At 38.6% G+C, this 23804-nt stretch overlaps 1 protein-coding gene across 15 annotated transcripts in view; it reads left to right on the top strand.

Moving 5' to 3' along the window:
* Positions 1–23804, top strand: part of LOC143282461 (tyrosine-protein phosphatase non-receptor type 13-like) — a 590260-nt gene that overhangs the window by 484813 nt on the left and 81643 nt on the right. For 9 of the 15 annotated variants that reach the window (XM_076588237.1, XM_076588230.1, XM_076588221.1 and 6 more), the window contains one exon: positions 7128–7270. In XM_076588237.1, the coding sequence (XP_076444352.1) occupies positions 7128–7136 (9 nt within the window). In that variant the 3' untranslated portion in view covers positions 7137–7270. Of the gene's footprint in view, positions 1–7127; positions 7750–8388; positions 8480–23804 lie in introns of those variants that run through there. The other 6 variants (XM_076588135.1, XM_076588121.1, XM_076588127.1 and 3 more) reach the window with 1 other exon arrangement.

The following is a 23804-nucleotide window of genomic DNA, read 5'->3' as shown; positions in this document are numbered from 1 at the left end:
AGATTACCTTGTCGTGTGGGGTCCTGAACTTGCTGGCTCACTGTGGAGTGTGTTGTTACGGAATCTCATGAAGAAACTTTCCATTCAACCCTTGACATGTTCACAATGCCTGGTGTAGCTGCGATTGTTATGCTATCCCATGAGGAAAATGTGAAAAAATTTTAATTGTCGAAACCGCTATAGCGTTCCATCGTCAGGAACGCTATAGCGTTCCATTGTCTGGAGTGAGTTAACCTTGAACATTAGCATACTACAATACTGGTAGGCAAACAGACCACCGAATTTCACAGATTGATTCTTACTATTCAACACATAATGATAGGCCGTCACAGCACTGCTAAAAATGTCTAAATAAGCTGAATCTGAGTAAGGGAACTATTCTTGAAAGATAAAAAAAAAAAAGTATCTTTCGAAAAAGTACAGGTCATGTATATTTTGGCAAGATAGGAATCACAATTCACTGTTCAACCTGAGTGACAGACTAGCTGTGTGACAGAAGAAGACAGTTCTTCTCTTTCTGAAAACAATAAAATGTGTCACAGGCTTCACACTTCACAGAAAATTTTCTTCTTTTTTTTTTTCTTCTTTTTTTTTTCAAGAGGTAACAGCGGTTACAGTTCCTTCTAATATTACTTCAGACAGGGTGAACAGGTCCTTGTCAGGACCTTGCTGTTGTGCATACATATTAGTTTATTCACAAAGTGCGGATACCAATTTCACAGTAAAAAACTTGTGACTGTGGTGAACCTCCTTGCATCTTCATGTGTCCCGTCATCAGGTAAATAGAATCCAGGCACACATGAAAGCTGAAATGGAGGCACTATCTGCTTGGCCCTGGATCTATATCATTGTATTATAAATTCTGCTCTGAAATCAGATATAAAAGATAATAAATATATAATAAAAAGCACTGTATACAAGAGTTTTTAGTCTGAATACTTGAATTCTGCTAATTTTAAAACCAACCAGTAAGGTGAGAGCACAGTTCACGTTCGAATGTAAACAAAAGAATTGCTTCCATAGCAAGACTTGATATCATCAAAAAATAGCCTTGAATTTTACAAGCAATCATTTCAAATGTGTAAAATGCTGTAAAAGATACATGGCTGGTATGCAAGGAACAAATTCTGAGATCCAGAAGCATGACTTTGAACAGAGGAGCAACGTTTACATAGATTTTGTTTGCCCGTCCTACTTTCTCTCACGAACCTTTCTGGGTCAAAACGGGGTCTGGTCAGATTTCACTGCTCCATGCTTATAGTCCCCTCTTCAGCATCATCATCGGGTTCCAACTGTCAGAAAATTCACTATCTGACATTATCTGGTCACTATCACAGTCAGATTAACTCATGGTTGAAGAGAAATTACACAAAAGGTAGCACAGAGTGGAGTCTTGAAAATGAAGAAATCCAAGATGGCAGAACACGGCTGTTGGCCTGAAAGCTTTTTAAGTCTCTGTTACACAGACATGTGAAAAAACATTTATTATTTTTATTTCATGTCTGATAAATGCATGGCTATATGTAGATTTCTTGCAGATATTGATTGTATATGAAACTAATTCCTGTTAGTCATGTAGCAATAACAACAACAAAAATCATATTTGTGGAAACTTCAAGTAAAGACAACTTAACATTATATTAATGATAAGAAAAGCAGTAGAGGCTGCAACTGCCAGATGTGACTGTGTAAAGCCATTTAATGGTGGTTTTAAATGATTAGTTTCATTCAGAACTAAATTTTTTTCCAGATAACTTTGTTTCATATTAAATGTAAATTGTAAAGAATAGTTAGTGAAGTCCAGATATTTTATCTGCATTTACTATGTAAACAGTAAAGAATAATTAATGAAGTTCAGATGTTTTATCAGCATTTACCATGGCAACACAAGTTCCCATGACAAATGTTTGCCAGTTTGTGGCTGGTGATCAGAACAATTTTGACCCCTCTAACAGCAGCAGAGATGAGTGGGGGCTAGGAGATGATGATCCTGAAGGCAGTGTTTCCCATAAAGATAAAATGTAAGGGTCCCAAGAACCCTCTGTGTCAATTTTGGGGGTCGTTCCAGGATTTTTAAGGGTCCCCATATTAAATTTAAAAAAATAATCACTTTAACCCTTTCGCTGCCAGGAAAATAAGATTTAAGTGAAATCTGTTTGCCAGGGTTTTTTCCACAAAAAACGGGTATAAATTTTCAAAAAATTCTGTGCTCTTTGTTATTGGAGAAAGACCCATAAAAGTATATATTTTCTTAAAGGGAAATGAATAAAGAATACAAAACACATGATGTTTTCCCATTTTGTATATTTTTAGTGACATGCTGTTGTTTTGAAATCAGTGTTTTGTTTTTTGTCACATTTTCAACTTGTTCATTACAAACATTAGTCAGGTGATTTGCACTAAAATATCATATTTTCTGGACAAATGGATATCTGCACACACAAAATCATACTAGAACAACCACAATATAAAAAAAAATGAAAAAGAAATAGAGACATAATGCATTGTGACTTAAGCAAGGTATAATATGGATGTGAGGCCATGCCCCCTCAGTCTCCACCCTCCCTCCTCTTCACCCCTCTCACAAGGTCACTTTATCCAGTTCTCATTCTCATCAGACCGCGTTGGCTGAGTGCCAGGAAAATAGATCACACTGTGTCCTGCTAAAAATTTGGTGACTTCTATCATCTGCTAGAGCTGAACAGCCAGCATCACTCACTGATAGTCGTATCTTGGCCACTCTCTTGATTGCTCCCTTTATTTTCTATCAAATCGTCCTATAAATGTTCACCACTGTCTTCTCCTTCGAATTTATGCTTCAATTCTTTCTGAGCATCAGCTAAAGAAAGTAATCTTGGTTGATTTAGTTCGCCACGATCGCATGTCTTGAGCACGAAGTCAGTCCGACATTTTGTTGAGCGAGCGAGGAGAGGAGCCAGGCAAAGACTGCGGCCAGTAACCCAACCAAAATGTTCAAATAAAGGACTGCCTTATGACGCAGATGGTGTTTCTAACTATGAATAGAATCTAGAAAGATTCCCCAAGCTAAAGCTACCACTATTTTTGTCAACGAACTGAATGCAAAGCAGGGAAAAGTCAGAATATTTTGATACGAGTTACCTCATTGTGGCAGCGAAGCGTACATGCTTTCCATGATGAATTATCTCGTCATATAGGCAGCCTAGGGGTTAACAATAACATACACAGGCACAATAAACACAGGGATAATGCTTGTCAAGTTGAAGACTTTTCTTGCTCTCAGCCTGTTCTTGGTTTCCACTATCATTTTCTCTCTTTGTGAACTGTCACTATCTCAACCACATTGTTTGTCTCTCTGAAATGGTGTTTAACGTCCTGGCATAAGCCATCTGGGACATTTACAGTTTGTCTCTCTTTCGTTCAAAAGGGGTTATAAACTTCACTGTCACTTGCTTTCACTAAGCCTTATAAACTTCACTGTCACTTGCTTTCACTAAGCCAGCCTCTCTGCTGGTTTTGATTTGTCAAGAAAATGACAAGCTAAAACACAACATGAGCCAATTCATTTGAACCCATAAAGCGAATAACTGAAATTCTACATTTGGACCAGCCGCCGTGGCGAAGTGGTTAGCGTCGCGGACTGACGGCTGGAAGGACGCGGGTTCGAATCCCAGGGGAGGTGGGTTTTTCGGCCCGTGGCCGGCTCCTACCCAGAGTTGAGTGTGCTGTGGGCTTAAATGGGGAGACTGGGACCACACAGTCGAGTGTCATCCACTTCAAGGATGCGTCTTTGGGTGTGTTGCTCAAATTACCTGACCAACACTGCAAGTGTCTGTATCTCTCGGGCCTGGTTAACGCCGGGATATCATTATGACAGGAAGCGTAGAGTACAGCCTTGTCACGCAGTCCAAAACCAAAATGGACCTCCATAGCAACATCGTCATCATCATCGTCATCCTCCTCCTCCTTCATCGTCATCAATAGAAACAAAATAGTCTCAAAGTCTGTGGCCTTTCATGCCCTGCTCTCATGGTGTCCTCAGTTTCGATACCCCTCCACTTCCGTGCTTGGGGTGAGTCCTGTCAATGTCGTCAGTGTCGGCAGATTCATGGGGGGTTGTTGTTTGAGGGACGTGGTGGCGGTCTCCACTCTGGGAGAGACGCTCACTCAGTCTGGCTCCGCGACTAAGCCATTATTGTCGTTAGTAGGGGGCTTAGTAGGTGGTGTCCTAAATACGTTAAAACAGAACAGGCACCACTGAACACCACCGAAGTGACTCAGCAGCAGTGCAGGGTCTCCTCTGGTGTGTGGCCTCTTGGTGACCTAACAACGATGGTTCCCTGTGGACTGCCGACGCTGGAACTACGACGGACAAACCCGGGTGTGGCCTTGTATGGGGGAATCTAAATGAGCGGCGTGGGAGTAATGCCACTGAAACGGTGCAGATGACGGGGCAGCAAAAAAAAAAAAAAAAAAAAAAAAAAAAAAAGAAATTCTACATTTGGACATTTGGAAGGCTCTCATGCAATCAAAAATAGAAATTTTCATATTAAAAAGTATTCAGTGAGCACACATTTCAGTCTTTTTCGTAGAAGATCAGATGTAAAATTAATTTTACAGAGTTCAGATGTAGATTTAATTTTTTGGAGTATCTAAGTTGCATTCACTCAATTAAATATTATATGAATAAGAATATTGAGATTGAAAGTAATGTGGCACAAATTAACACAAAATTTAAACAACTCCTAATGAGTGCAAATAGAGTGCAAATAAAGGTTCTTGACATATTACAAAATATTAATGAATAAATTAGAAGTATCTAGCATTAAATCATTCATGACATGGGAGGAAAAGTTAATAATAATAATAATAATATTTTATTTTTATATAGCGCTATTATTCAAGCATGAGCCAGCTCTAAGCGCTTTGCAGTCCAGTAAAGTGAAACAAGAAAACACATAAAAAGTAGCAAAAACATAAAACAGAATCATTCATATTATAAAAACACAATGTACAAAACCCACAAAGTAATATACTCTCAGTACTACAACTGTTACACTCCAACACACACACAAACAAACAACACACACACACACACACACACACACACACACACACACATGATTAAACAGCTGAGATAATAGCAATTTTCACTTAAAATGCATACATGTAAAAAGTAGCATACTTGTAATTTGCATGCCATAGATTTTGTAAAAATTGTGAAATAAAGTTTTGGATATAAAAGGGGTAAAAATCGGCAGTCATTCTCCCTTTCAAACAGCCACCACCATCCATCTACTCACCCCCATTCAAAGTTATATACATGGTTAAACTGGGAAGCAATATTGAAAAAGATTTGCAAATTAAAAGATGTTAAATTAAAATGGTTTCAAATTAAAATTTGTCATAGGATCTTTGTGACAAATACAATTCTAAAAAACATGGGTTCAGTAAATAATGACAAATGTAACTTCTGTTGTAGTGAGAAGACACTGTAAATCATCTGTATGATTGCCGGTATTCACTTCCCTTTTGGAAAAGATTACAAGAAAACTGTCAAAATTGTGCTGACCTAAACTTGAATAATAAGTTTGTTCTATTTGAAACTGAAGAAAACAGCAGAACTGATGACATATTAGATCTATTATTCTTTGGAAAATTCTTTCTGTACAGGTGCAGAATAAACAAACTCAGATCAAATATCCAAACTTTTTTGACTGAGTTGAAGGTTAGGTACAGAATTGAAAAACATACACACCTACTGAACATGGAAAATCACAAATGTGTTATAAACTGGCTACAATACATGAACTTAGTAGAAAAATGAACTATGTCCAAGTGGTTTCACAATGCCGTAGTTAAAAGAAGAGGATCCTCAGTTTACCCTGTGTTACCTTCTGTTATTTACTCAGTTGATATATATATATATATATATATATATATATATATATATATATATATATATATATATATATATTAGCTCTGCCCTTTTTCATGCTTTGTCTTGTGGTAATGTCAGCTTGCATCATGAGTGTATTGTATTACCAATTTATATATAGAGGTAACAAAAAAATGCAGTACAGACATCTGTATAATTTCCCATTTGTTTATGTAAAGAAAGCATCCTTAGTTTTGTCCTTGTATCATGTTTGTTTTTTGTTGTTGTGTTTTTGTTTTTGGGGTCTGTCTGTCTGTCTTTTATATGCTGTAGTTGTGTGTATTTTTGTTTCTCTCTGTCGTTCATGCAGCTTATAATAATGAGGAAGAAGTGCAGAATATGCAATATCCTATTTATGTCCTATATCTTATTAAACTTCTTTTTCTTATTTATTCATTAATTGAGTGTGATGTATTGTATCTGCATTTTTAGCATTGAGTCTTGTGTATTGTAAATAAAAATGAATGAATAAAGATTTTTTTGAAAATGGAAAAAAAAAAGAAAAAAAGAAAAGAAACAGAAAAAAGACTGAGAATGTGCTTTTTTGCTCTATTGAATCTTTGTTTTTCCACACAAAATGATTGGGGTTTTTTGGGGGGCTGGAAGTATTTTCAAGCACTGGAGGTTTAATTTTACACATTTACTATGACACCTTCCTGTCTTCCCTACTTCTTTAATTCCTCCATTATCAGCCTCCAAAGAGGGCTTTTTATACCTATACCAAGGGAGATTACTAGCCATACCTACTTTTACTTGTTGACCAATATGAACTACTATTTTACTCAGGACAGGAATCAGACCCTGTTGGAGTATGCATGAGTTGTGTCAAAATGAGTATTTAAAATTTACCATAATTTTAGGGGGATTTTCTGCTTTGGGACATGGGACTTATGTCTTGTTATGATAAGAATTATCTGCATTGCAGTGTCCTCTCTTCTTCTTCTTCTTCTTCTTCTTCCAGTGTTGGATTATGGAAGTATCATGCCAAGTCCAGAAAGGCCATGACAGCTGACAGATATCAGGCAGATAAGACCTAGTTTGGTCTGTTGAGAAAAATATGTAAGCCAAGTCCATTGGTTCTCTTGTGGAGTTTGAATTCATGGATTTGAAAAGTAGTCTGTTGTCTGAAATATTTGACCACCTATAAACCATGTTTTTAATAGATTTGATTATAATGCAGGGTAATAGGAAATGATATATGTTCTTACAGATCCTCTGAAAGCCATTTTGACAGCAATGATACTGAAGGGACTGACATCCTGCCGAGAGATGACAGCCATCCTGGTAGTAAGAAAAACAGTCATCCAACTCCAAGCAGTTCAACATACAGCAGTGACTATCCATATGATGACAACATTAATGATATTCTTGATGAAGCTATCAACGTCCTTGACAGTCAAGACAAGGAGGTCACAAAAAATTTGAAACCTGGCAGTGGGGAGCAGAATTTGCTAATGTCCACTGGCATCAGGAAACAGAGTACACCTGACCAAGGAGAACAGTACCCACCCACATCCACCATACATGCTGAATCCTGTCTGCAATCCAACCCAAGAATTATGGATTATTGTTGTTCATCTAAATATTCACCACTGCCTGTGCATGAAGAAGTCAGTGGACTTTCAAACAAAATGTGTGAAAAGCATGAAGAAGGGAAAATGAAATGTACAAGTTATGCGCAAAAATTGTCATCAGTTGAGATACCTGAAGATCTGACATCCATGTCATTGCCAATATTGAGGATGACAAAAGAAGTTGAGGAGAAAACAGTACAGTTATTGCAGTTTCTGGCAGATGCTGTTGAACAAGAAGAACCTTTGTTGGAGTTTGAGGTAAATCTAATGTATCCTGTCTTTAAATCATTTATCTCTTGTGATGTGATGTTAGAATCATCATAATAAGTATTTTTTTCTAGATGCATTTTCAGTTTATATATTTGTCTGTTTTTGCAGTGGCCATTCTTACTGATGAAAGATAATATTTTAGATTTTCTTTTTGAACAACTCACTGTCCAACATTATATATAATTTGACAGTTTATTTAGCAATGTAACTTCATTTTTTATTGAACCAGTGATCAGTTTCTGGCTTCTGCTCCTCTCCACCCCACCCTCCTCAGTACACCAAAAGAAACTGGGGATTTTACTGTCCAGTTGTTGTTGTTTTTTTATAACTAAGGTGTATGTATAAAATAGAAAATTTGTATTTTAAAAATCCTAGAAAGCACATGTACAAAACTATACAATCACACTTGCACAGACACACGTCTTTTTTGGTTGTTGTTGGTGTTGTCTTTTTTTTTCTTTTTTTCTTTTTTTAAACATATACTTCATGTGATTGAAGAGCCAAAGATTATATTATTGCAATATAAAGATCATGATGTGTTGATGACAGCAGTGACCTTACAATTTCTGTCAGCTTAGACATTTTTTCAGTCATGAAGGAAATTAACATGTTATTCACATGTTTCAGAAACTACGGCAGATGAAGGCAACAGACAACATGGAGGTAGCCAAACTTCCAGAAAACAAATCATTAAACAGATACAGAAATGTGCTTCCATGTAAGTTTTTTGTTTGTTTTGTTTTTCTGTTTGTTGTTGTTTAGTTTTGTTTAAAAAAACAACAACTAGACTTAAGCACTTTTATCTTAAAATTGACAAATCGATGAATAGCAGTCATGTTCTCTTTTTTAGCTAAAATAGTAATAATAATTTATTTTGCATAATAGGGAAGTTACATCAATGCATACATCACTAAGTGTTTACCTTAGAATTTGATGCATGGACAGCAATAGATTTCACAAATGCAAGTCACACAACATTGTTGCTAACTTACATCACACACATTAAATGGGACGCAGCATGCAAAAACCTGGCTTAAGTCGCAGCCAGTTATTCTTGGCTATGCATATAAACACCTCATAAGGGTCAAAATAATGAAAATCGAGATTTTTATGAATTTGGCATCTTTGAACACATCTTCGTTGTTGGCAAGTATTTTAGCATAAAACTGCTTGACTGTACAAGAGTCTGAAGTTTCAATGAAATGTCTTCAGCCTTCAGTTTTCTGATCACTTTGTTAAGATCACTTAAGTCACTGACTGTTGTAAGTTTTATCCAGCTCATCAAATTCGAAATATCAAATAGAATGTCTGGTCTGCTTTGATAAGCAACAGACAGCAGCTGACCCATTTTCACCTGAAAATATCCCTCTCAGCTTCTGTAACACAGAGTCCTTTAACCCCTAGGCTGCTTATATGATGAGATAACTCTTCATGGCAAGCATGTACGCTTTGCTGCCACAATGACGAGATAACTCGTCATTGAAATATTCTGACTTTTCCCTGCTTTGCATTCAGTTAGTTGACAAAAATGCTGGTAGCTTTAGCTCGAAGAATCTTTGTAGATTCTGTTCATAGCTAGAAACACCATCAATGTCATGAGGCAGTCCTTCATTTGAACATTTTGGTTGGGTTACTGGCCGCAGTGTTTGTCTGGCTCCTCTCCTCGCTCACTCAATAAAATGTCAGACTGACACCGTGCTCAAGACATGCGATCGTGGCAAACTAAATCAACCAAGATTGCTTTCTTTGAAGGAGAAGACATTGATGAACATTTATAGGACGATTTGATAGAAAAAAAAGGGAGCAATCAAGAGACTAGCCAAGATATGACTATCAGTGAGTGATGTCGGCTGTACAGTCATAGCAGATGACAGACTGACCGAATCATTAGCAGGACAGTGTGTGAGTGATTTTCTTGGCACTCAGCCAACGCAGTCTGATGAGAAGTGGATAAAGTGACCGTGTGAGAGGGGTGAAGAGGAGGGGGGTTGGAGACTGAGGGGGTGTGGCCTCACATCCATATTATCACATGGAGAAGTCACAATGCATTGTGTATCTATCTCTTTTTCATTTAATTTTTTTTTTTTATTGTGGTTGTTCTAGTATGATTTTGTGTGTCTAGATATCCATTTGTCCAGAAAATATTATATTTTAGTGTGAATTATCTGACAAGTGTTTGTAATGAACAAGTTGAAAATGTGACAAAAAACAAAACACTGATTTCAAAAACTACAGCATGTCACTAAAAATATATAAAATGGGAAAATGTCATGTGTTTTGTATTCTTTATTCATTTACCTTTCAGAGATATATACTTTTGTGGGTCTTTCTCCAATAACAAAGAGCACAGAATATTTTGAAAATTTGTACCCGTTTTTTTTGGAAAACCCTGGCAAATAGATTTCACTTAAATCTTATTTTCCTGGCAGTGAAAGGGTTAATAACACTATATTGTTTTCTATTTCGACTGCAGAATTGAAGTCCACATATGTTTTTTGATGGATATGCACTAATCCATTTTCCCAAGACAAAAATCACTCATTCTTACTTCTTAAAAGGGGAGAGACCCCTCGATGTATTGCCTGTGACGAGCCCCTCACAGTGAAACACATGCTCATTGACTGCTGGGATCTGCATGACATTAGACTGAATTTGTTCCATGATATCCCGCCTTGGACACTAATGGGCTTCTTGAAAGAAGTGAACTTTTTAAATCAGATTTTAATATTTCAAACTGGAAGATTTTTAAACATTTTGAGTGAAAAGATTGAAGCAGTGATTAGTTTTTATTGTACTTTTTCACCCTTGACTTGAAGTAGATGTTAACTTAGTGATAGCCTTGAGATGGACTTAGTGGTCAGCGAGGCTCTAAGCACTATAATTTGATTTAATTTAACCAGTTGAGTGCCAGAGAATTTTGTAAAAGAGTGTTCTTCCCTAGCCAGGGAATTTTGAGGATTCGGGGGTAATGAATTTAAAAAAATTCTAGTTAAAAAAAACTATGGGAGATGCAGAAAGAAAGTAAACATTTTTATGAAGGAAAATCTGGGCTCCCCTGTAGAAGAAATTTAAACAGGCAATAAGTTTACAAAAGAAATCACAAGTTGTGTAGACATATTAGTGAATCACTGTCCCAACAGTGCCAAACATGGTTATAGTCAATATATAAAAAGTCAGTCCCATTCTCAGAAACTCAGCAGGCATGCATTTTGACAGCTAAGAGCTTTCCCAAGTTAGAGGGTGAAGTTTTTTGATGACATTCACTCCTTCCAAGTTCCACATGGGCCGATGAAAGTGTCTGCTGTACATCCACCTTGCTTCCTCTTCAAACAAGTAAACCATCAGATTCAGTGACAAAAAGTGTTAAAAACAAAATGCATGTGTTTCATGTCCAGTGCATGTTCAACCTTGCTTTTCATGAAAATTGTGGAGGAATGGCCATTGTCTGTTTCCGGCCATATGCACTGAAATGATAATTCACTGACACCCAACTGCCATGACCTGCCACGCCCATTTCCACACCCTCTGGCTGGAATTTGACCTGTCGTCTTATTGTCATTCACCTTCCTGTTCAAACCAATCATCAGACAAGAAAGATCCGTGTCCATCGCTTCAGCTATCCATAATCACAAGCACAGCTTTCAAAATTTTGTCAATCCACTGACTGGGACCACTCTCTTTACTGGACAAAGTTTTCAATGCCTGTTTTTGCACATGATGCGAACCCTTTTCCACACGTGTTTGCGTTGTCCAGTGAGCAAATCATTATCGAGTAGAAAGGGGTCTTCTGCCTGATGTATGTTCATTTAAGTAGGGTTTTTTTTTATAATCCAGACACATCGGACTAACCGCTCACAGTCTGTTTATGTGAATTGAACCAAACTCCAAGTCCAATGAAGGAAATTTCGGAGCATATGCAGGACATCAGTGGACGTATTGTAGGCACGATGGCAACACTTTTTGTAGGATGTCAGCTGACGTCTGATAGGCACTCAACTGGTGGAATCTGTTGGAGGTCTAACATAAAGATCTCTTTCTTGATCAAATCTGTTGGAGGTCTAATATAAAGATCTTTTTCTAACAAGTGACCTTGTAGAAAAGCAGTTTTGATGTCCTTGGAATATCGTTTCCAACCATTTTTTCAATGCTTGCCAAGATCATTATGAGTAACTCTTTCTGCTTACTTCATTACAAATGGCAACTGCCTTGATGAGTATTTGAAACAATTTCTCATTAAGTTTTGGCTTGATTTTATGGGGTTTTTTTTTGTGTTTTATAAAGCGAAAAGCTGTTGAGTGTGTCAACATTGCTGCCAGAACGTACAGTACAGAAGAGGTGGCTGGAATTTTGTATGATTTTTCCCAAAACGTTTTCTATGGTAACTAGGAAAACATGATAGAAAACAAAAGCAATGATGTTGTTGATCAACTGAAGTGATTCTGGTTATGCTGATGATAATCACATGCTACAAGGTACATCAACAGGAAGAAAAAACTCAATATTTTAGCTTGAAACCTTCATTTGGCTTGAAACCTTCATTTGTGTGTGTATGTGCATGCATGTGTCATTATGCACAAGTTTTTGTAGTGATATGCACATGTATGTATCCTAATTTCTACTGTATCTGTGTTTGTGTATGATTTTTGACTCACTTGTGTAAACAAAGTGAGTCTGTGTTTTAACCCGGTGTTCGGTTGTCTGTGTGTGTGTGTCTGTGTGTCCGTGGTAAACTTTAACATTGACATTTTCTCTGCAACTACTTTGTCAGTTGACACCAAATTTGGCATAAAAATAGGAAAAATTCAGTTCTTTCCAGTCATCTTGTTTAAAACAATATTGCACCTCTGGGATGGGCACAAAAAAATAAAATAATGAAGCCTAATTATATACAAACTGCATTTACTGTTATATTTATATTTTTTGTATTCTCTAAACTTGGCACTTTGATCTGATATTCTCACCCAACAACTAGAGCAGTCATTATTATCATTTTTTGTTCAAACAGGAACTTCTTTTGCTAAGCATGGAAGTTTTATTTATTTTGCAAACGTTTTGGTGCAGATAGTAAAAAAGGGAAATTACTCTTAATTAATGCTAGGGGAGTTAATTTGCTTTAAACTGATCTTTCTCATCTTAAACATTACATTTTGAAATTATACTCAATACATAAAAAGCTTGGATTTTTTTTTTTTTTTTTTTTTTTAAGTGTATCACAAGTGAGTCTTGAAGGCTTTGCCTCTCTTGTTTATTTATGTTCATACCTTGTTTTGTACTATCCCCCCCCCCCACCCCCCAATATTCCTTGTGACCCCAGTACACTTGGTAATAAAGACATTCTATTCTATTCTATTCTATTCTATTCTATTCTGTTACATCCTTCCAAAATGGGTTATCAGTTTTTTGTATGACAACATTTGCATATTCTGCATACATGCAGCAAAAGATTCAACATCGGTCAACATTGGATATATATTAAAAGTAAGGGTCTTCCAACTAGATTCAGGCATGAGTCTTCTCATGGAAGCAAGAAAAGCTCTAACGTTTATCATTCTTAGACCACCCGCACACTATTGTTTGTATACAACAGACTTTCTAATTTTACTTGGTTTGCCATTCCATGAAAATGAGAACAATTCTTTTTCTAATGCAGTGATGAATTGTTCAAGGGGATCAGGTAAATTAATGAGAAGATGCACAATTCTTGAGAATACAAAGGTCTTCATTACTGTTATTTTTCCAAAAGGGGTTATCTGTTGTTTCGTCCATGAAGTCAGAATTCTTTTCATTGCAAACAGTTTATCTTCATAATTTATTCTGACAATACAGCTAGTATCAGTAGAAGACTTTATTATTATTATCATTATTATTAGCATTTTCACCTAATCTTGAAAATAAGCCCTAGGCATTTACAAATAGGACACACACGTAATTATCAAAAAAGAAAAAACTGAACACAAGGTACCAAACATTATTTAAAATTATTCATTCCCACGTCTCCCTCCCCCCACCACACACACACACACAGTCACACACAAGCACACACATGAGGCGAAACATTCCACTTCAATTTGTTAAAGAAGCCAAATTTACACAAACATTTTGGATAGCTGATGTCACTCAGCCTATCCTTGGAGCAGATTTCTTTTCTTCTCATCAGCTGACAACTGACCTCACAAACAGAAGAATGGTCTCCGTTGACGGCAGATTTGTGATACATGCACAACTTGTTCGCTCTCTTAGTCAAACCCCAGGCATACACAAAATTCATTCTAGCCTTCGCTGGCTATCGTGGGTCGTACAGCCAATTCTTAATATTTTTCAGAAATGCTTCGTACACCTAAAAGGCCAACTTTTGCCAAAAAATGAAAAAAATTCATTAATTAGTTCATGAGTAATTAAAGGTGGCGTTTTAACTGCACATGGATGCTTGTGTGGGTCGTGTATGACCCATGCTTTTTAAAGAGGAAAAAAATGTGGTTACCCCTCAAAAGCTTGTGTGGGTCATGCACGACCCATGCCTTTTTAATAGTGATTTCAGAAGGTTTAATTTGCAATTAGTGAAGGAAAATAAAGAAGTTTTACTTTCAATAGCCTCACTACCCCACTACTCTCCCACTACCCCCCCCCCCCCCCCCCCCCCCCCCCCCCGCCCCCCCTGCCCCATCCCTTTCGCCTGTCTTCAGCTATAACGCCCTTCCATCCCTTTCTCTGATAGCATGTGCCTGTGTGACTGAATATCTTTGATTGTGCGTGCATAGGATGCTATGAGTCCTCTCTCTCTCTCTCTGTCTCGCTGTCTGTCTCTCTGTCTCGCTGTCTGTCTGTCTGTCTCTCTCTCTCTCTCTCTCTCTCTCTCTCTCTCTCTCTCTCTCTCTCAGACTCTCTCTCCGTCTCTCTCTCTCTCTCTGTCTGTCTCTCTCTCTCTATCTATTTGTCTATCTATCTATCTCTGTGTGTATAAATAGGGTTTGTATGTATATGCATGTGGTGTTATGCGTTTGTGTGTGTGATCAGTTGTGTGTGTGAGTGTGTGTGTGTGTGAATGCATGAGCATGTGTTTCTTCTGAGTGTATGTGTTTGTGTGAGTCTGTGAGTGCGTGTGCGAGCGCATGTGTGTGTAATCAGTTGTTACGATATGTTTTCCTTTTCTATATTTTGTTATAAGCTTTGGAAGAATATACAGGTTTTTGTCTCCTTACAAAGTATGGGTTGTGCACAACCCACACAAGCTGTGGAGTAATATACAGGTTTTTGTCTCTAAAAGGTATGGGTCGTGGACGACCCACATGAGTTTCCGTGTGTAGTCAAAAGCGACAGCGGTATGGGTCGTGGACGACCCACATGAGTTTCCATGTGTAGTCAAAAGCAACAGCCAGCAAAGGCTAGATACGAAGCAGTAGTAGAAGAATTTCCTGAACTGTTAGTTCCATCTTTCAAAGACAACAAACATGGTGTGTTTCATCATATCCCAACTACTGGCCCTCCAGTACACACACGTGCCCGCTGCCTTGATTATGAGAAACTAACTGCAGCAAAAACAGAATTTAGCGAGATGGAGTGCCTCGGTATTGTTCGCCACTCATGTTCTCCTTGGTCTTCACCTTTACATATGGTCAAGAAAAGCAGTGGTGGCTGGTGCCCATGCAGAGACTATCGAAAACTCCATGACATTACGAAGGTTGACCGTTAACCTCTTCCCCACATCCAAGACCTCAATGCCAATCTTCATGGAAAAACAATCTTCTCTGAAACTGACCTGGTTCATGGCTAAAACCAGATACCTGTTACACCAGAAGACATTCCCAAAACTGCAGTTATAACACCTTTTGGCCTGTATGAGTTCTTGAAAATGCCTTTTGGTTTGAAAAACGCAGCCCAAGCCTTTCAGCGGCTCATGGATGGAATCTTACAGAGCTTAGATTACTGTTTTGTTTACCTGGATGATATCCTTGTTTCAAGCACTACCCCAGAGCAGCATGAGACAGATCTATACACCATTTTCAATTTACTAAGCTTGAACGGTCTAGTCGTTAACATCAATAAGTGTCTCTTTGGTCAGTCATCCTTGAACTTTTTGGGACATTTGGTCTCAGCAGCTGAGAAAGTTCATGCCATACAGACTTTCCTGCTCCAACAAACAAGAAGGCCCTTGAACGTTTTCTTGGAATGATAAACTTCTGCCATAGATTTCTCCCAGGAATCGCCAAATGCCTTTTACCTTTGACCGAAGCCACAAAGGGCAAGTCCCAGAAGCTCATCTGGACAGCTGAATGTCAGACTGCCTTTCAAGTAACCAAATCCGCACTGGCCTCTGCAGTCATGCTACATCATCCAGATCCACAAGCTGAAACTAAACTTTCTGTGGATGCATCAGACTCAGACACAGGAGCAGAGTTGTCACATGAGCATCATGGCATATGGAGACCCATCACATTTTTTCCAGGAAACTTGTCACCAACCCAGCAACATTACTCCACCTTTGATGGCGAGTTGTTGGCTATCTACAGTGCAATCCAACATTTTAGGTATATTTTGGAAAGCAGTTCATTCTCTGTTTACACAGACCACAAGCCGCTGATCCATGCTCTCACTAGTTAGACTGATAGATCTCCATGCCAAGAACGTTGGCTTTTTTACATTGCTGAGTTTACAACAGATATCAGACACATCAGTGGGTCAGATAACATTGTATCTGATGCACTCTCCCGGGCCCCTGTTACAAATTCAGAGCCATTAATTGCATGTACTTCACCAGTTCCTGCGGTGGATCTCACACAACTGGCCACAGTTCAGTGCAGTGATCCCAAGGTCAAGGACTTGTGTGCCAAACTAGGGTCTCTACATCTCCAGGATGTCTCTCTGGATGGCATTCAAATACTGTGTGACGTTTCTACAGGTCACCCTCACCCAGTTGTCCCACCATCATGAACAAGAACTATCTTTGAGACATTACACAACCTTTGTCACCCACCCTGGATCCAAACCTACACTCAATGCCATCTCAGCCCGTTACGTCTGGCCTGGGCTCGAGAAGGACGTGAAGAATATGGTCTGGACCTACCATTCATGCCAGGCAAGCAAAATTGGCTGCCACATCAAAACACCATTGTCTTCTTTTGAACCTCCAGACAGACGTTTTGGTGATCTACATGTAGATCTCATCGGACCTCTTCCTCTATCAGAAGGCTGCAACTATCTGCTTACCATAGTCGACAGATTCACAAGATGGCCTGAGACCATTCCCCTCCCCAATGCAGAAGCTATCACCAGTGCCAAGGCCCTTCTACGCACTTAGATTGCATGTTTTGGAGTTCCAGACACTATCACCTCAGATCAAGGCCGCCAGTTCGTCAGTGCAATGTGGTGTTAACTCCACATGGTACTTGGTGTCAGCCCCCAAAACACCACTGCCTACCATCCCCAGGCCAACGAAATGGTAGAAAGGTTCCACCACAGTCTGAAAGCAGCTCTTAAAGCATGCCTCAATGGACCAGGCTGGATGGACGAACTGCCAGTTGTGTTACTCGGTATTCAGTCAGCTTGGAAAGAGGACCTCGATGCAGTTCCTGTTCTTCTCACCTTTGGCACAAACGTCAGAGTACCTGGTGACTTTCTCCCAACCCCATGCACAGACAAACTGGTTCCTACCAACACCTTCATTCAGGAGCTCCAAGAGAACTTAAGGAAACTAGCTCCTCCTCCTCCTGCACATCATGGCTCATCAATTCCATGTGTTCCTGGACATTTGCAGTTTGCCACCCAAGTTTATGTTCGCCATGAAGCCCGCAAGGGACCTTTGGTGAGGCCCTATGATAGACCCTTTTTTGTTCAAGCCCACTCGGAGAAGAAATTTTGACATCTTGAAAAATGGAAAGCCAGTTTGAATTTCCGTCCACAGAATCAAACCTGCCTACTATTCACATTCTGAGACCCTTCCTTCAACACCAGTTACATCGGACACTCCTCAATGTTCTGGTGTTCCTGAGCCAGCAACAAATCACAACGTTCCACGGACTGAGTGTAGTGGTCCAGACAGACCAGCAGGTACCAAAGACACCGCAAGTACTTAAACAGAAGTCTGTCAACAAGAGTATCCTTTGCTGTCTGACTCTAATGCAACACCAGTTAGAACACACTCAGACAGACTGGTGCAGAAACCAACTAAATATAGAACAATTTACAGACTTTGGCGTTTTTGAATGCACATGTACCTGATGTGCTCATAGGCCTATTTTATTTTGATATTTCAGTGATTTACCATTGCTCATAGGCCTATTTTGATTTGAACAAACTAAACATAAGACATTGCTTAGAATTCTTGTTCTTTCATTTTCTTCACACTGCAACATTCTGGTGGGAGCCATGTAGCATTATAATTATTATGGCATAACATTGCATGCGTTTTGGTTACTGTTTCAGTATTCAGTTTTCATGTTACTTTTGAACTGGAAGTTATTGATATAGATTTCAGTTGAGTTGACCCTGACAGTCAACATGGTTTGATTCTTAATAAAAGAATCTCAAATGTTACCTGTTTTCATGTGTTGCTTCACCGTCATATCCTGCATTTGACTGTTGATCAGAAGGTAGAGCTATCAGATGGAAGAAGTGGATCACGATACTAGAACAAAACTTGTTTGTAACCTACAACATGCACAATGATCAAAATAAGAAGCTCTTTTGTTGACATATGCAGGTGATGAACTAAATGACATAGCTGAATCACTGCCACATGATCAGGTTACACCAGGTGAAGGAGAAACACACTTTAGCAAACTATGTGAAGTTTTAACAAACCACTTCAATCCACAAGCAAATGTAGAATTCCAGAGATTCACATTTAGAAAACTTGTGCAGACAGGAGACATTGATGATTTCTACAATCAACTTAGACAACATGCAGAAACATGCAACTTTCATGATCCTGATGCGGAAATCAGATCACAACTTATATCAGGCTGTCAATCACCCAGAATCAGAGGACTTGGCAATCCAAATCTGACATCAACTGATCTCAAATATGCACGTACTCTTCAGCTAACAGCAGAACAATCAGCAGCCATGCAAGCAGGGGAATCAGTTCATCATCTTAAGTTTAAGAAACAGAAGAAAAGCCCTACACAACATCAGCACCTCATTCACAGAAATGTCGCAGCTGTGGAGGTTCTTGGTCTCATGAAGGTGGTCAACTCAATTGTCCTGCATTTGGAAAACAATGTAGACATTGTGGAAAATGATCACACTTTGCATGAATGTGTAGATCAAAACCACAAGCAAACCCATCAGCATTAAGGCGAGATCAGAACAAGTGTCAACCGCACACATACCATGTCAACGAACTTGACATGAACAAAGTCAGAATCTTCAGATGAAGATACAGACTGTAATGCTACATTTGTCTATGCAACAAGTGTTAACACTGAAAGACTCCCACATTTTAATGTTTCCATTCAAGGCATAAAAATGAATGTTCTTGTTGACTCAGGAGCAACAATAAATCTACTGTCAGAAAAAACATCTTTGCCCTCATCCTACTTTGAAACTATCACGAACATGAATCATTCCTGTGATAGGAACATTCAGAACAACATTGAAGTCTGACACAGCTGAAACAACTACAACAATCTGCGTTGTAGCTGGGAATGAACGACCCATTCTGAGCTGGAAAACTTCACAAGGACTACAACTCGTCACCACTGTGAATAAGGTTGACTCAATTGAAAATGAGTTAACAAAAGAATTTCCAGAATTGGTCACTGGTCTAGGATGTCTAAAGACACTTCAGTCAAACTCCACATTGATGAAGATGTCCAACCTGTTGCGCAACCATATAGATGCATACCATTTCACGTTCGCAAACATACTGAAGAACAAATTTAAAAAGATCTTGATCAAGGAGTCGTTGAAAATGCTACAGGTCCTACACCTTGGGTGTCCCCTATTGTTGTTGTTCCTAAGCCAAAATAACCTGGAAAGGTTCATGTATGTGTTGACTGTTCTTTGGTGTGAACTCAGCAAGTGAGATTTTTCAAGAAACAATACTTCAAGCACTCAGTGGTCTGAAAGGTGTTGTGAACTTTGGTACATCACAAGCAGATCATGAAGTCAGAAGTTCGCAGTCTGCTAGGCATGATGAACTTCAGTGGAGCACATCACATACCAAACTGTGCCACTTTGACACATGATCTGAGGCAGCTCACTAACAAATCTACTCCATTTTCATGGACAGAAAAGCATGACACAGCACTTATGAAACTAAAAAAAAAAAAAGCACTCAGTGAATCAACAACACTTGCTTACTTTGATCCAAAGAAGAAGACCGAGATCTACACTGATGGCAGCCCAGCTGGAATATCAGCTGTACTGACACAAGAAGGTCACATCATCCAGTTTGCAAGTAGAACTCTCACCCCTACAGAGCAACACTATTGACAAACTGAAAGAGAAGCATTAGCCATAACTTAGGCTTGTTAATATTTTCACATTTACATCTTTGGCACTCCATTTTCTGTGTATACTGATCACAAACCTCTCATGCCAATCTTCAATAATCTAAGAACTCAGCTGTCTTTACGCATTGAGAGATGGATCATGCGGATGCAACCATACAAAATGGTTGTACATTATCAACCAGGACATAATCCAGCAGATTATCTCAGTCGTCATTCCAGTGAACCTGACCCCAAGTGGCAGAGAAGAGAAAATAGCTGAGGAGTACATGAACTATGTTGTCACAACATCAAGGCCAAAAGCAATGACAGTAGAAGAAGTTGCAAATGAAACGGCAAAAGACCCAACACTCAGCTGTCACCAACGCGCTGATTACAAATCAGTGATGATAATATTAATAATAATAATACATAGTTTTTCTGTGGTGCGATATCCAGCACCAATGCTGCTCAAAGTGCCTTACATCATCCAGTAGACTATAAACATGCCTTAAAAAACTCATCAACCGCTATCTGACAATGGAAAACATCCAGTGTGTTCATATGAATGAAAAAGCACACTTAAGAGATGAATCAGATTATAAAAGCTATGAAGTAAATAAGGCTTAGATTAAAACAAAATGCTTTTCATAGAACACACATACACACACACACACACACATATATATATATAGATGTCCCTCCCTTATAGACACACACACATACACTCACACACAGACAGACACACACGCTGACATTAAATATCAACTGCACTAAAAACAAAATTGTATAAGCATTAAGATATTTCTTATTTTCTAACATAGAATTCTGTTCGGACATACTAACATGCCTACACACTAACACATGCGTACCAAAGCACTGTATCCTCACAAACACATGCACACACACATGCGCGTGCGCGCGCACACACACACACACACACACTGGGTTTAATAATATTTGGAATGTAATTTTGAATTTTTTGTATGAATTCTATTCTAATTTCTTTGTATAATTCGCAGTCATCTAAGGAATGAAATTCATCCTCAGTTGTTTGGCATTGTAAACATAGTCTCCTTTCTTTTTGAATGTTGAAATTTCAGCCTTTTTCTGTTGCTGAATCATGACAGGATATTCTTGATTTGCACAGTGATTGTTTTTGATTATAATTAAGATATCCTTCAAGCAAATAAGGTTTGGTTCTGTATTCACGAGTAATTTTATTATAGAATAGTAGTTTACATTTATTTTCAGATTTGTTTCTCTTCCAGAATAAAACATATCCATAATACTGGAAGACAAACTTGTGGGTTATTTTGTTTTGCTTTTTTATGCTTGGTTTCATGTAACTTTGCATGCGTGTCTTATAAACCTTGTTCAGGTTTAATTGACATTAAAATTGATTCTGATTCTGATTCACACGCACACACACGCCCATTAAAAAAATAACCAGATAGAAAAAAATGCCATCACATATAAGACCAAAACTACATAAAATACACAGGACTACAAAAATACTAGTACAAAGATACTTGTTAACAGGCATACCTTGGTTTAACCGTTTCGCCCAGAACAAAAATGCTTACGGAAAAGGTAAGTTTTCAGATCTGACTTAAAGGAATGTAGATCAGAGGCATTCCTAACAGATGAACGTAGAGAGTTCCACACTTGGGGAACCTGAGCTCTGAAAGACCTATTTCCAGCGCATTTGAGATTAGTCCTTGGAACTTTAAGCAGCTTTTCAGAACTGGATCTTAATGTTCTGTGCGGTTGATATGTTTCCAATACAGAGGAGAGATACAATGGAAGAGACTTGTCAAAATATTTGAAGGCGAGTGTTGTTAACTTATACTGAATGCGGGACTCAGTTGGAAGCCAGTGTAACCGATTCAGCAGAGGTGTAACATGGTCAGATTTCTTTTTGGCAAGAACCAGTCGTGCAGCATTGTTCTGAATTTTCTGTGATCTGTTGATGGAGGAAGATGGTAAACCTGCGAGAGTGGAATTGCAGTAATCCAGTCTAGACAGGACAAAAGAGGAAACCAACTGAGCCATATTTTTCTCTGTTATATAGGGTCCAACTGAGGCTAGCCTTCAGAGATGAAAATTACATCGGCGACACAAGAATGAAATTTGGTCGTTCATAGTCAAGGTTTGATGAATATATACACCCAGGTATTTGGCTGATGTTTGAAATGCTACTGAAGCAGGGCCAAATGTGACTGGGTCCTTTTCTGCTGCCTTGAAACGAGTTAGGTCTCCAACAGCTAAGAGTTCAGTTTTGTCTTCATTGAGCTTTAGCTTGTTTTTGTCCATCTATGTTTTTACATCTGCTACACAAGCTTCCAGTTCAGTAATGAATGTTTTAAGATCAGATGGTGGAGTGGCTTTTTGTAATTCTGTGTCATCTGTATATTTATGGTAAGCAAATGAGTGCCTTTTGAAGATGTCAGACAAAGGCTGAGTGTACAAAGTGAACAAGATAGGCCCTAAGACTGATCCCTGAGGGACACCAGACGCAAGAGGAATGACTTTTAAGGTGCTATGTTTTACTTTAACCTTGAAATGACAATTTGAAAGATATGAAGAAAGCTATTTTAAAGCAGTAGATTTAATGCCAAAGGTAGCGCTAAGACGATTGATAAGAATTTGGTGGTCAATTGTATCAAATGCTGCCGACAGATCTAAAAATGCCACTACAGATGTAAGTCTTTTGTCTGTGTTTGAGAGGAGACTATCTGTGACCGAAAGAAGGGCTGTTTCTGTGCTATGGCTTTTCTGATAAGCTGACTGACAAGTTTCAAGCAGGCCGTTTTCATCAAGATGTTCCTGGAGCTGATGTAACACAACTTTTTTCGATGATTTTAGAAATGAAACAAAGATTAGAGACAGGTCTATAGTTCTTTAGCTGATTTGTGTCCAAATTGTGCTTTTTCAAAAGAGGGGTGACAATGGCCAATTTAAGACAATCATCAACAGTGCCTGACTCTAGAGAATGATTAATAATTCTGGTGATCAAAATGAGAAGGTCATCAAGACATAATTTCAAAAGGTTAGTGGGCAATGGATTTAGGTCACAGTTCTTACTTGGAGATTTAAGAATAAAATCTCTTACAGCTTTTTCAGAGACAGGTCTAAAACATGTTAAATTTCTTTTAAAATCATTAAATCGGTCCTCTGGTGGGCTAGCATCCAGTTCTTGTCGGATGTTTACAATTTTGTCATTAAAATAATTACTAAAAGCATCAGGGAGATCCTGAGTAGGAATGTTTTTTGGCAGCAACAGTTCTCTAATTTTGCCAATGAGCTGGTTTGATACAGCATAGAGCTGTTTGGACGTGGAACACTGACTGATAGAGGCGCTGAAATGTTGATGCTTTGCAGCTATCTGCATGTCATTCAGTGTTTTTTTTTCGCTCCTTGACATAAATCTGTCTGGAGACAGTCAGTTTGTTGGAGCGCCAGACGTGCTTGGCCTGTCGTTGTCGACACTTGGCGGCCCTCAGTTTATCAGTCATCCAGGGGGCAGGGGACGGTCAGTAACAAGGCGAGTGGAGAGAGGGGCATGCTTGTCCAGTATCTGACGGAGGCCAGTGTTGTATATTGTCAGAGGAG

Source organism: Babylonia areolata, chromosome 1 (assembly GCF_041734735.1).
Source record: "Babylonia areolata isolate BAREFJ2019XMU chromosome 1, ASM4173473v1, whole genome shotgun sequence".
NCBI lineage: Eukaryota > Metazoa > Mollusca > Gastropoda > Neogastropoda > Buccinidae > Babylonia > Babylonia areolata.
This window is presented reverse-complemented; position numbering and strand designations above follow the sequence as displayed.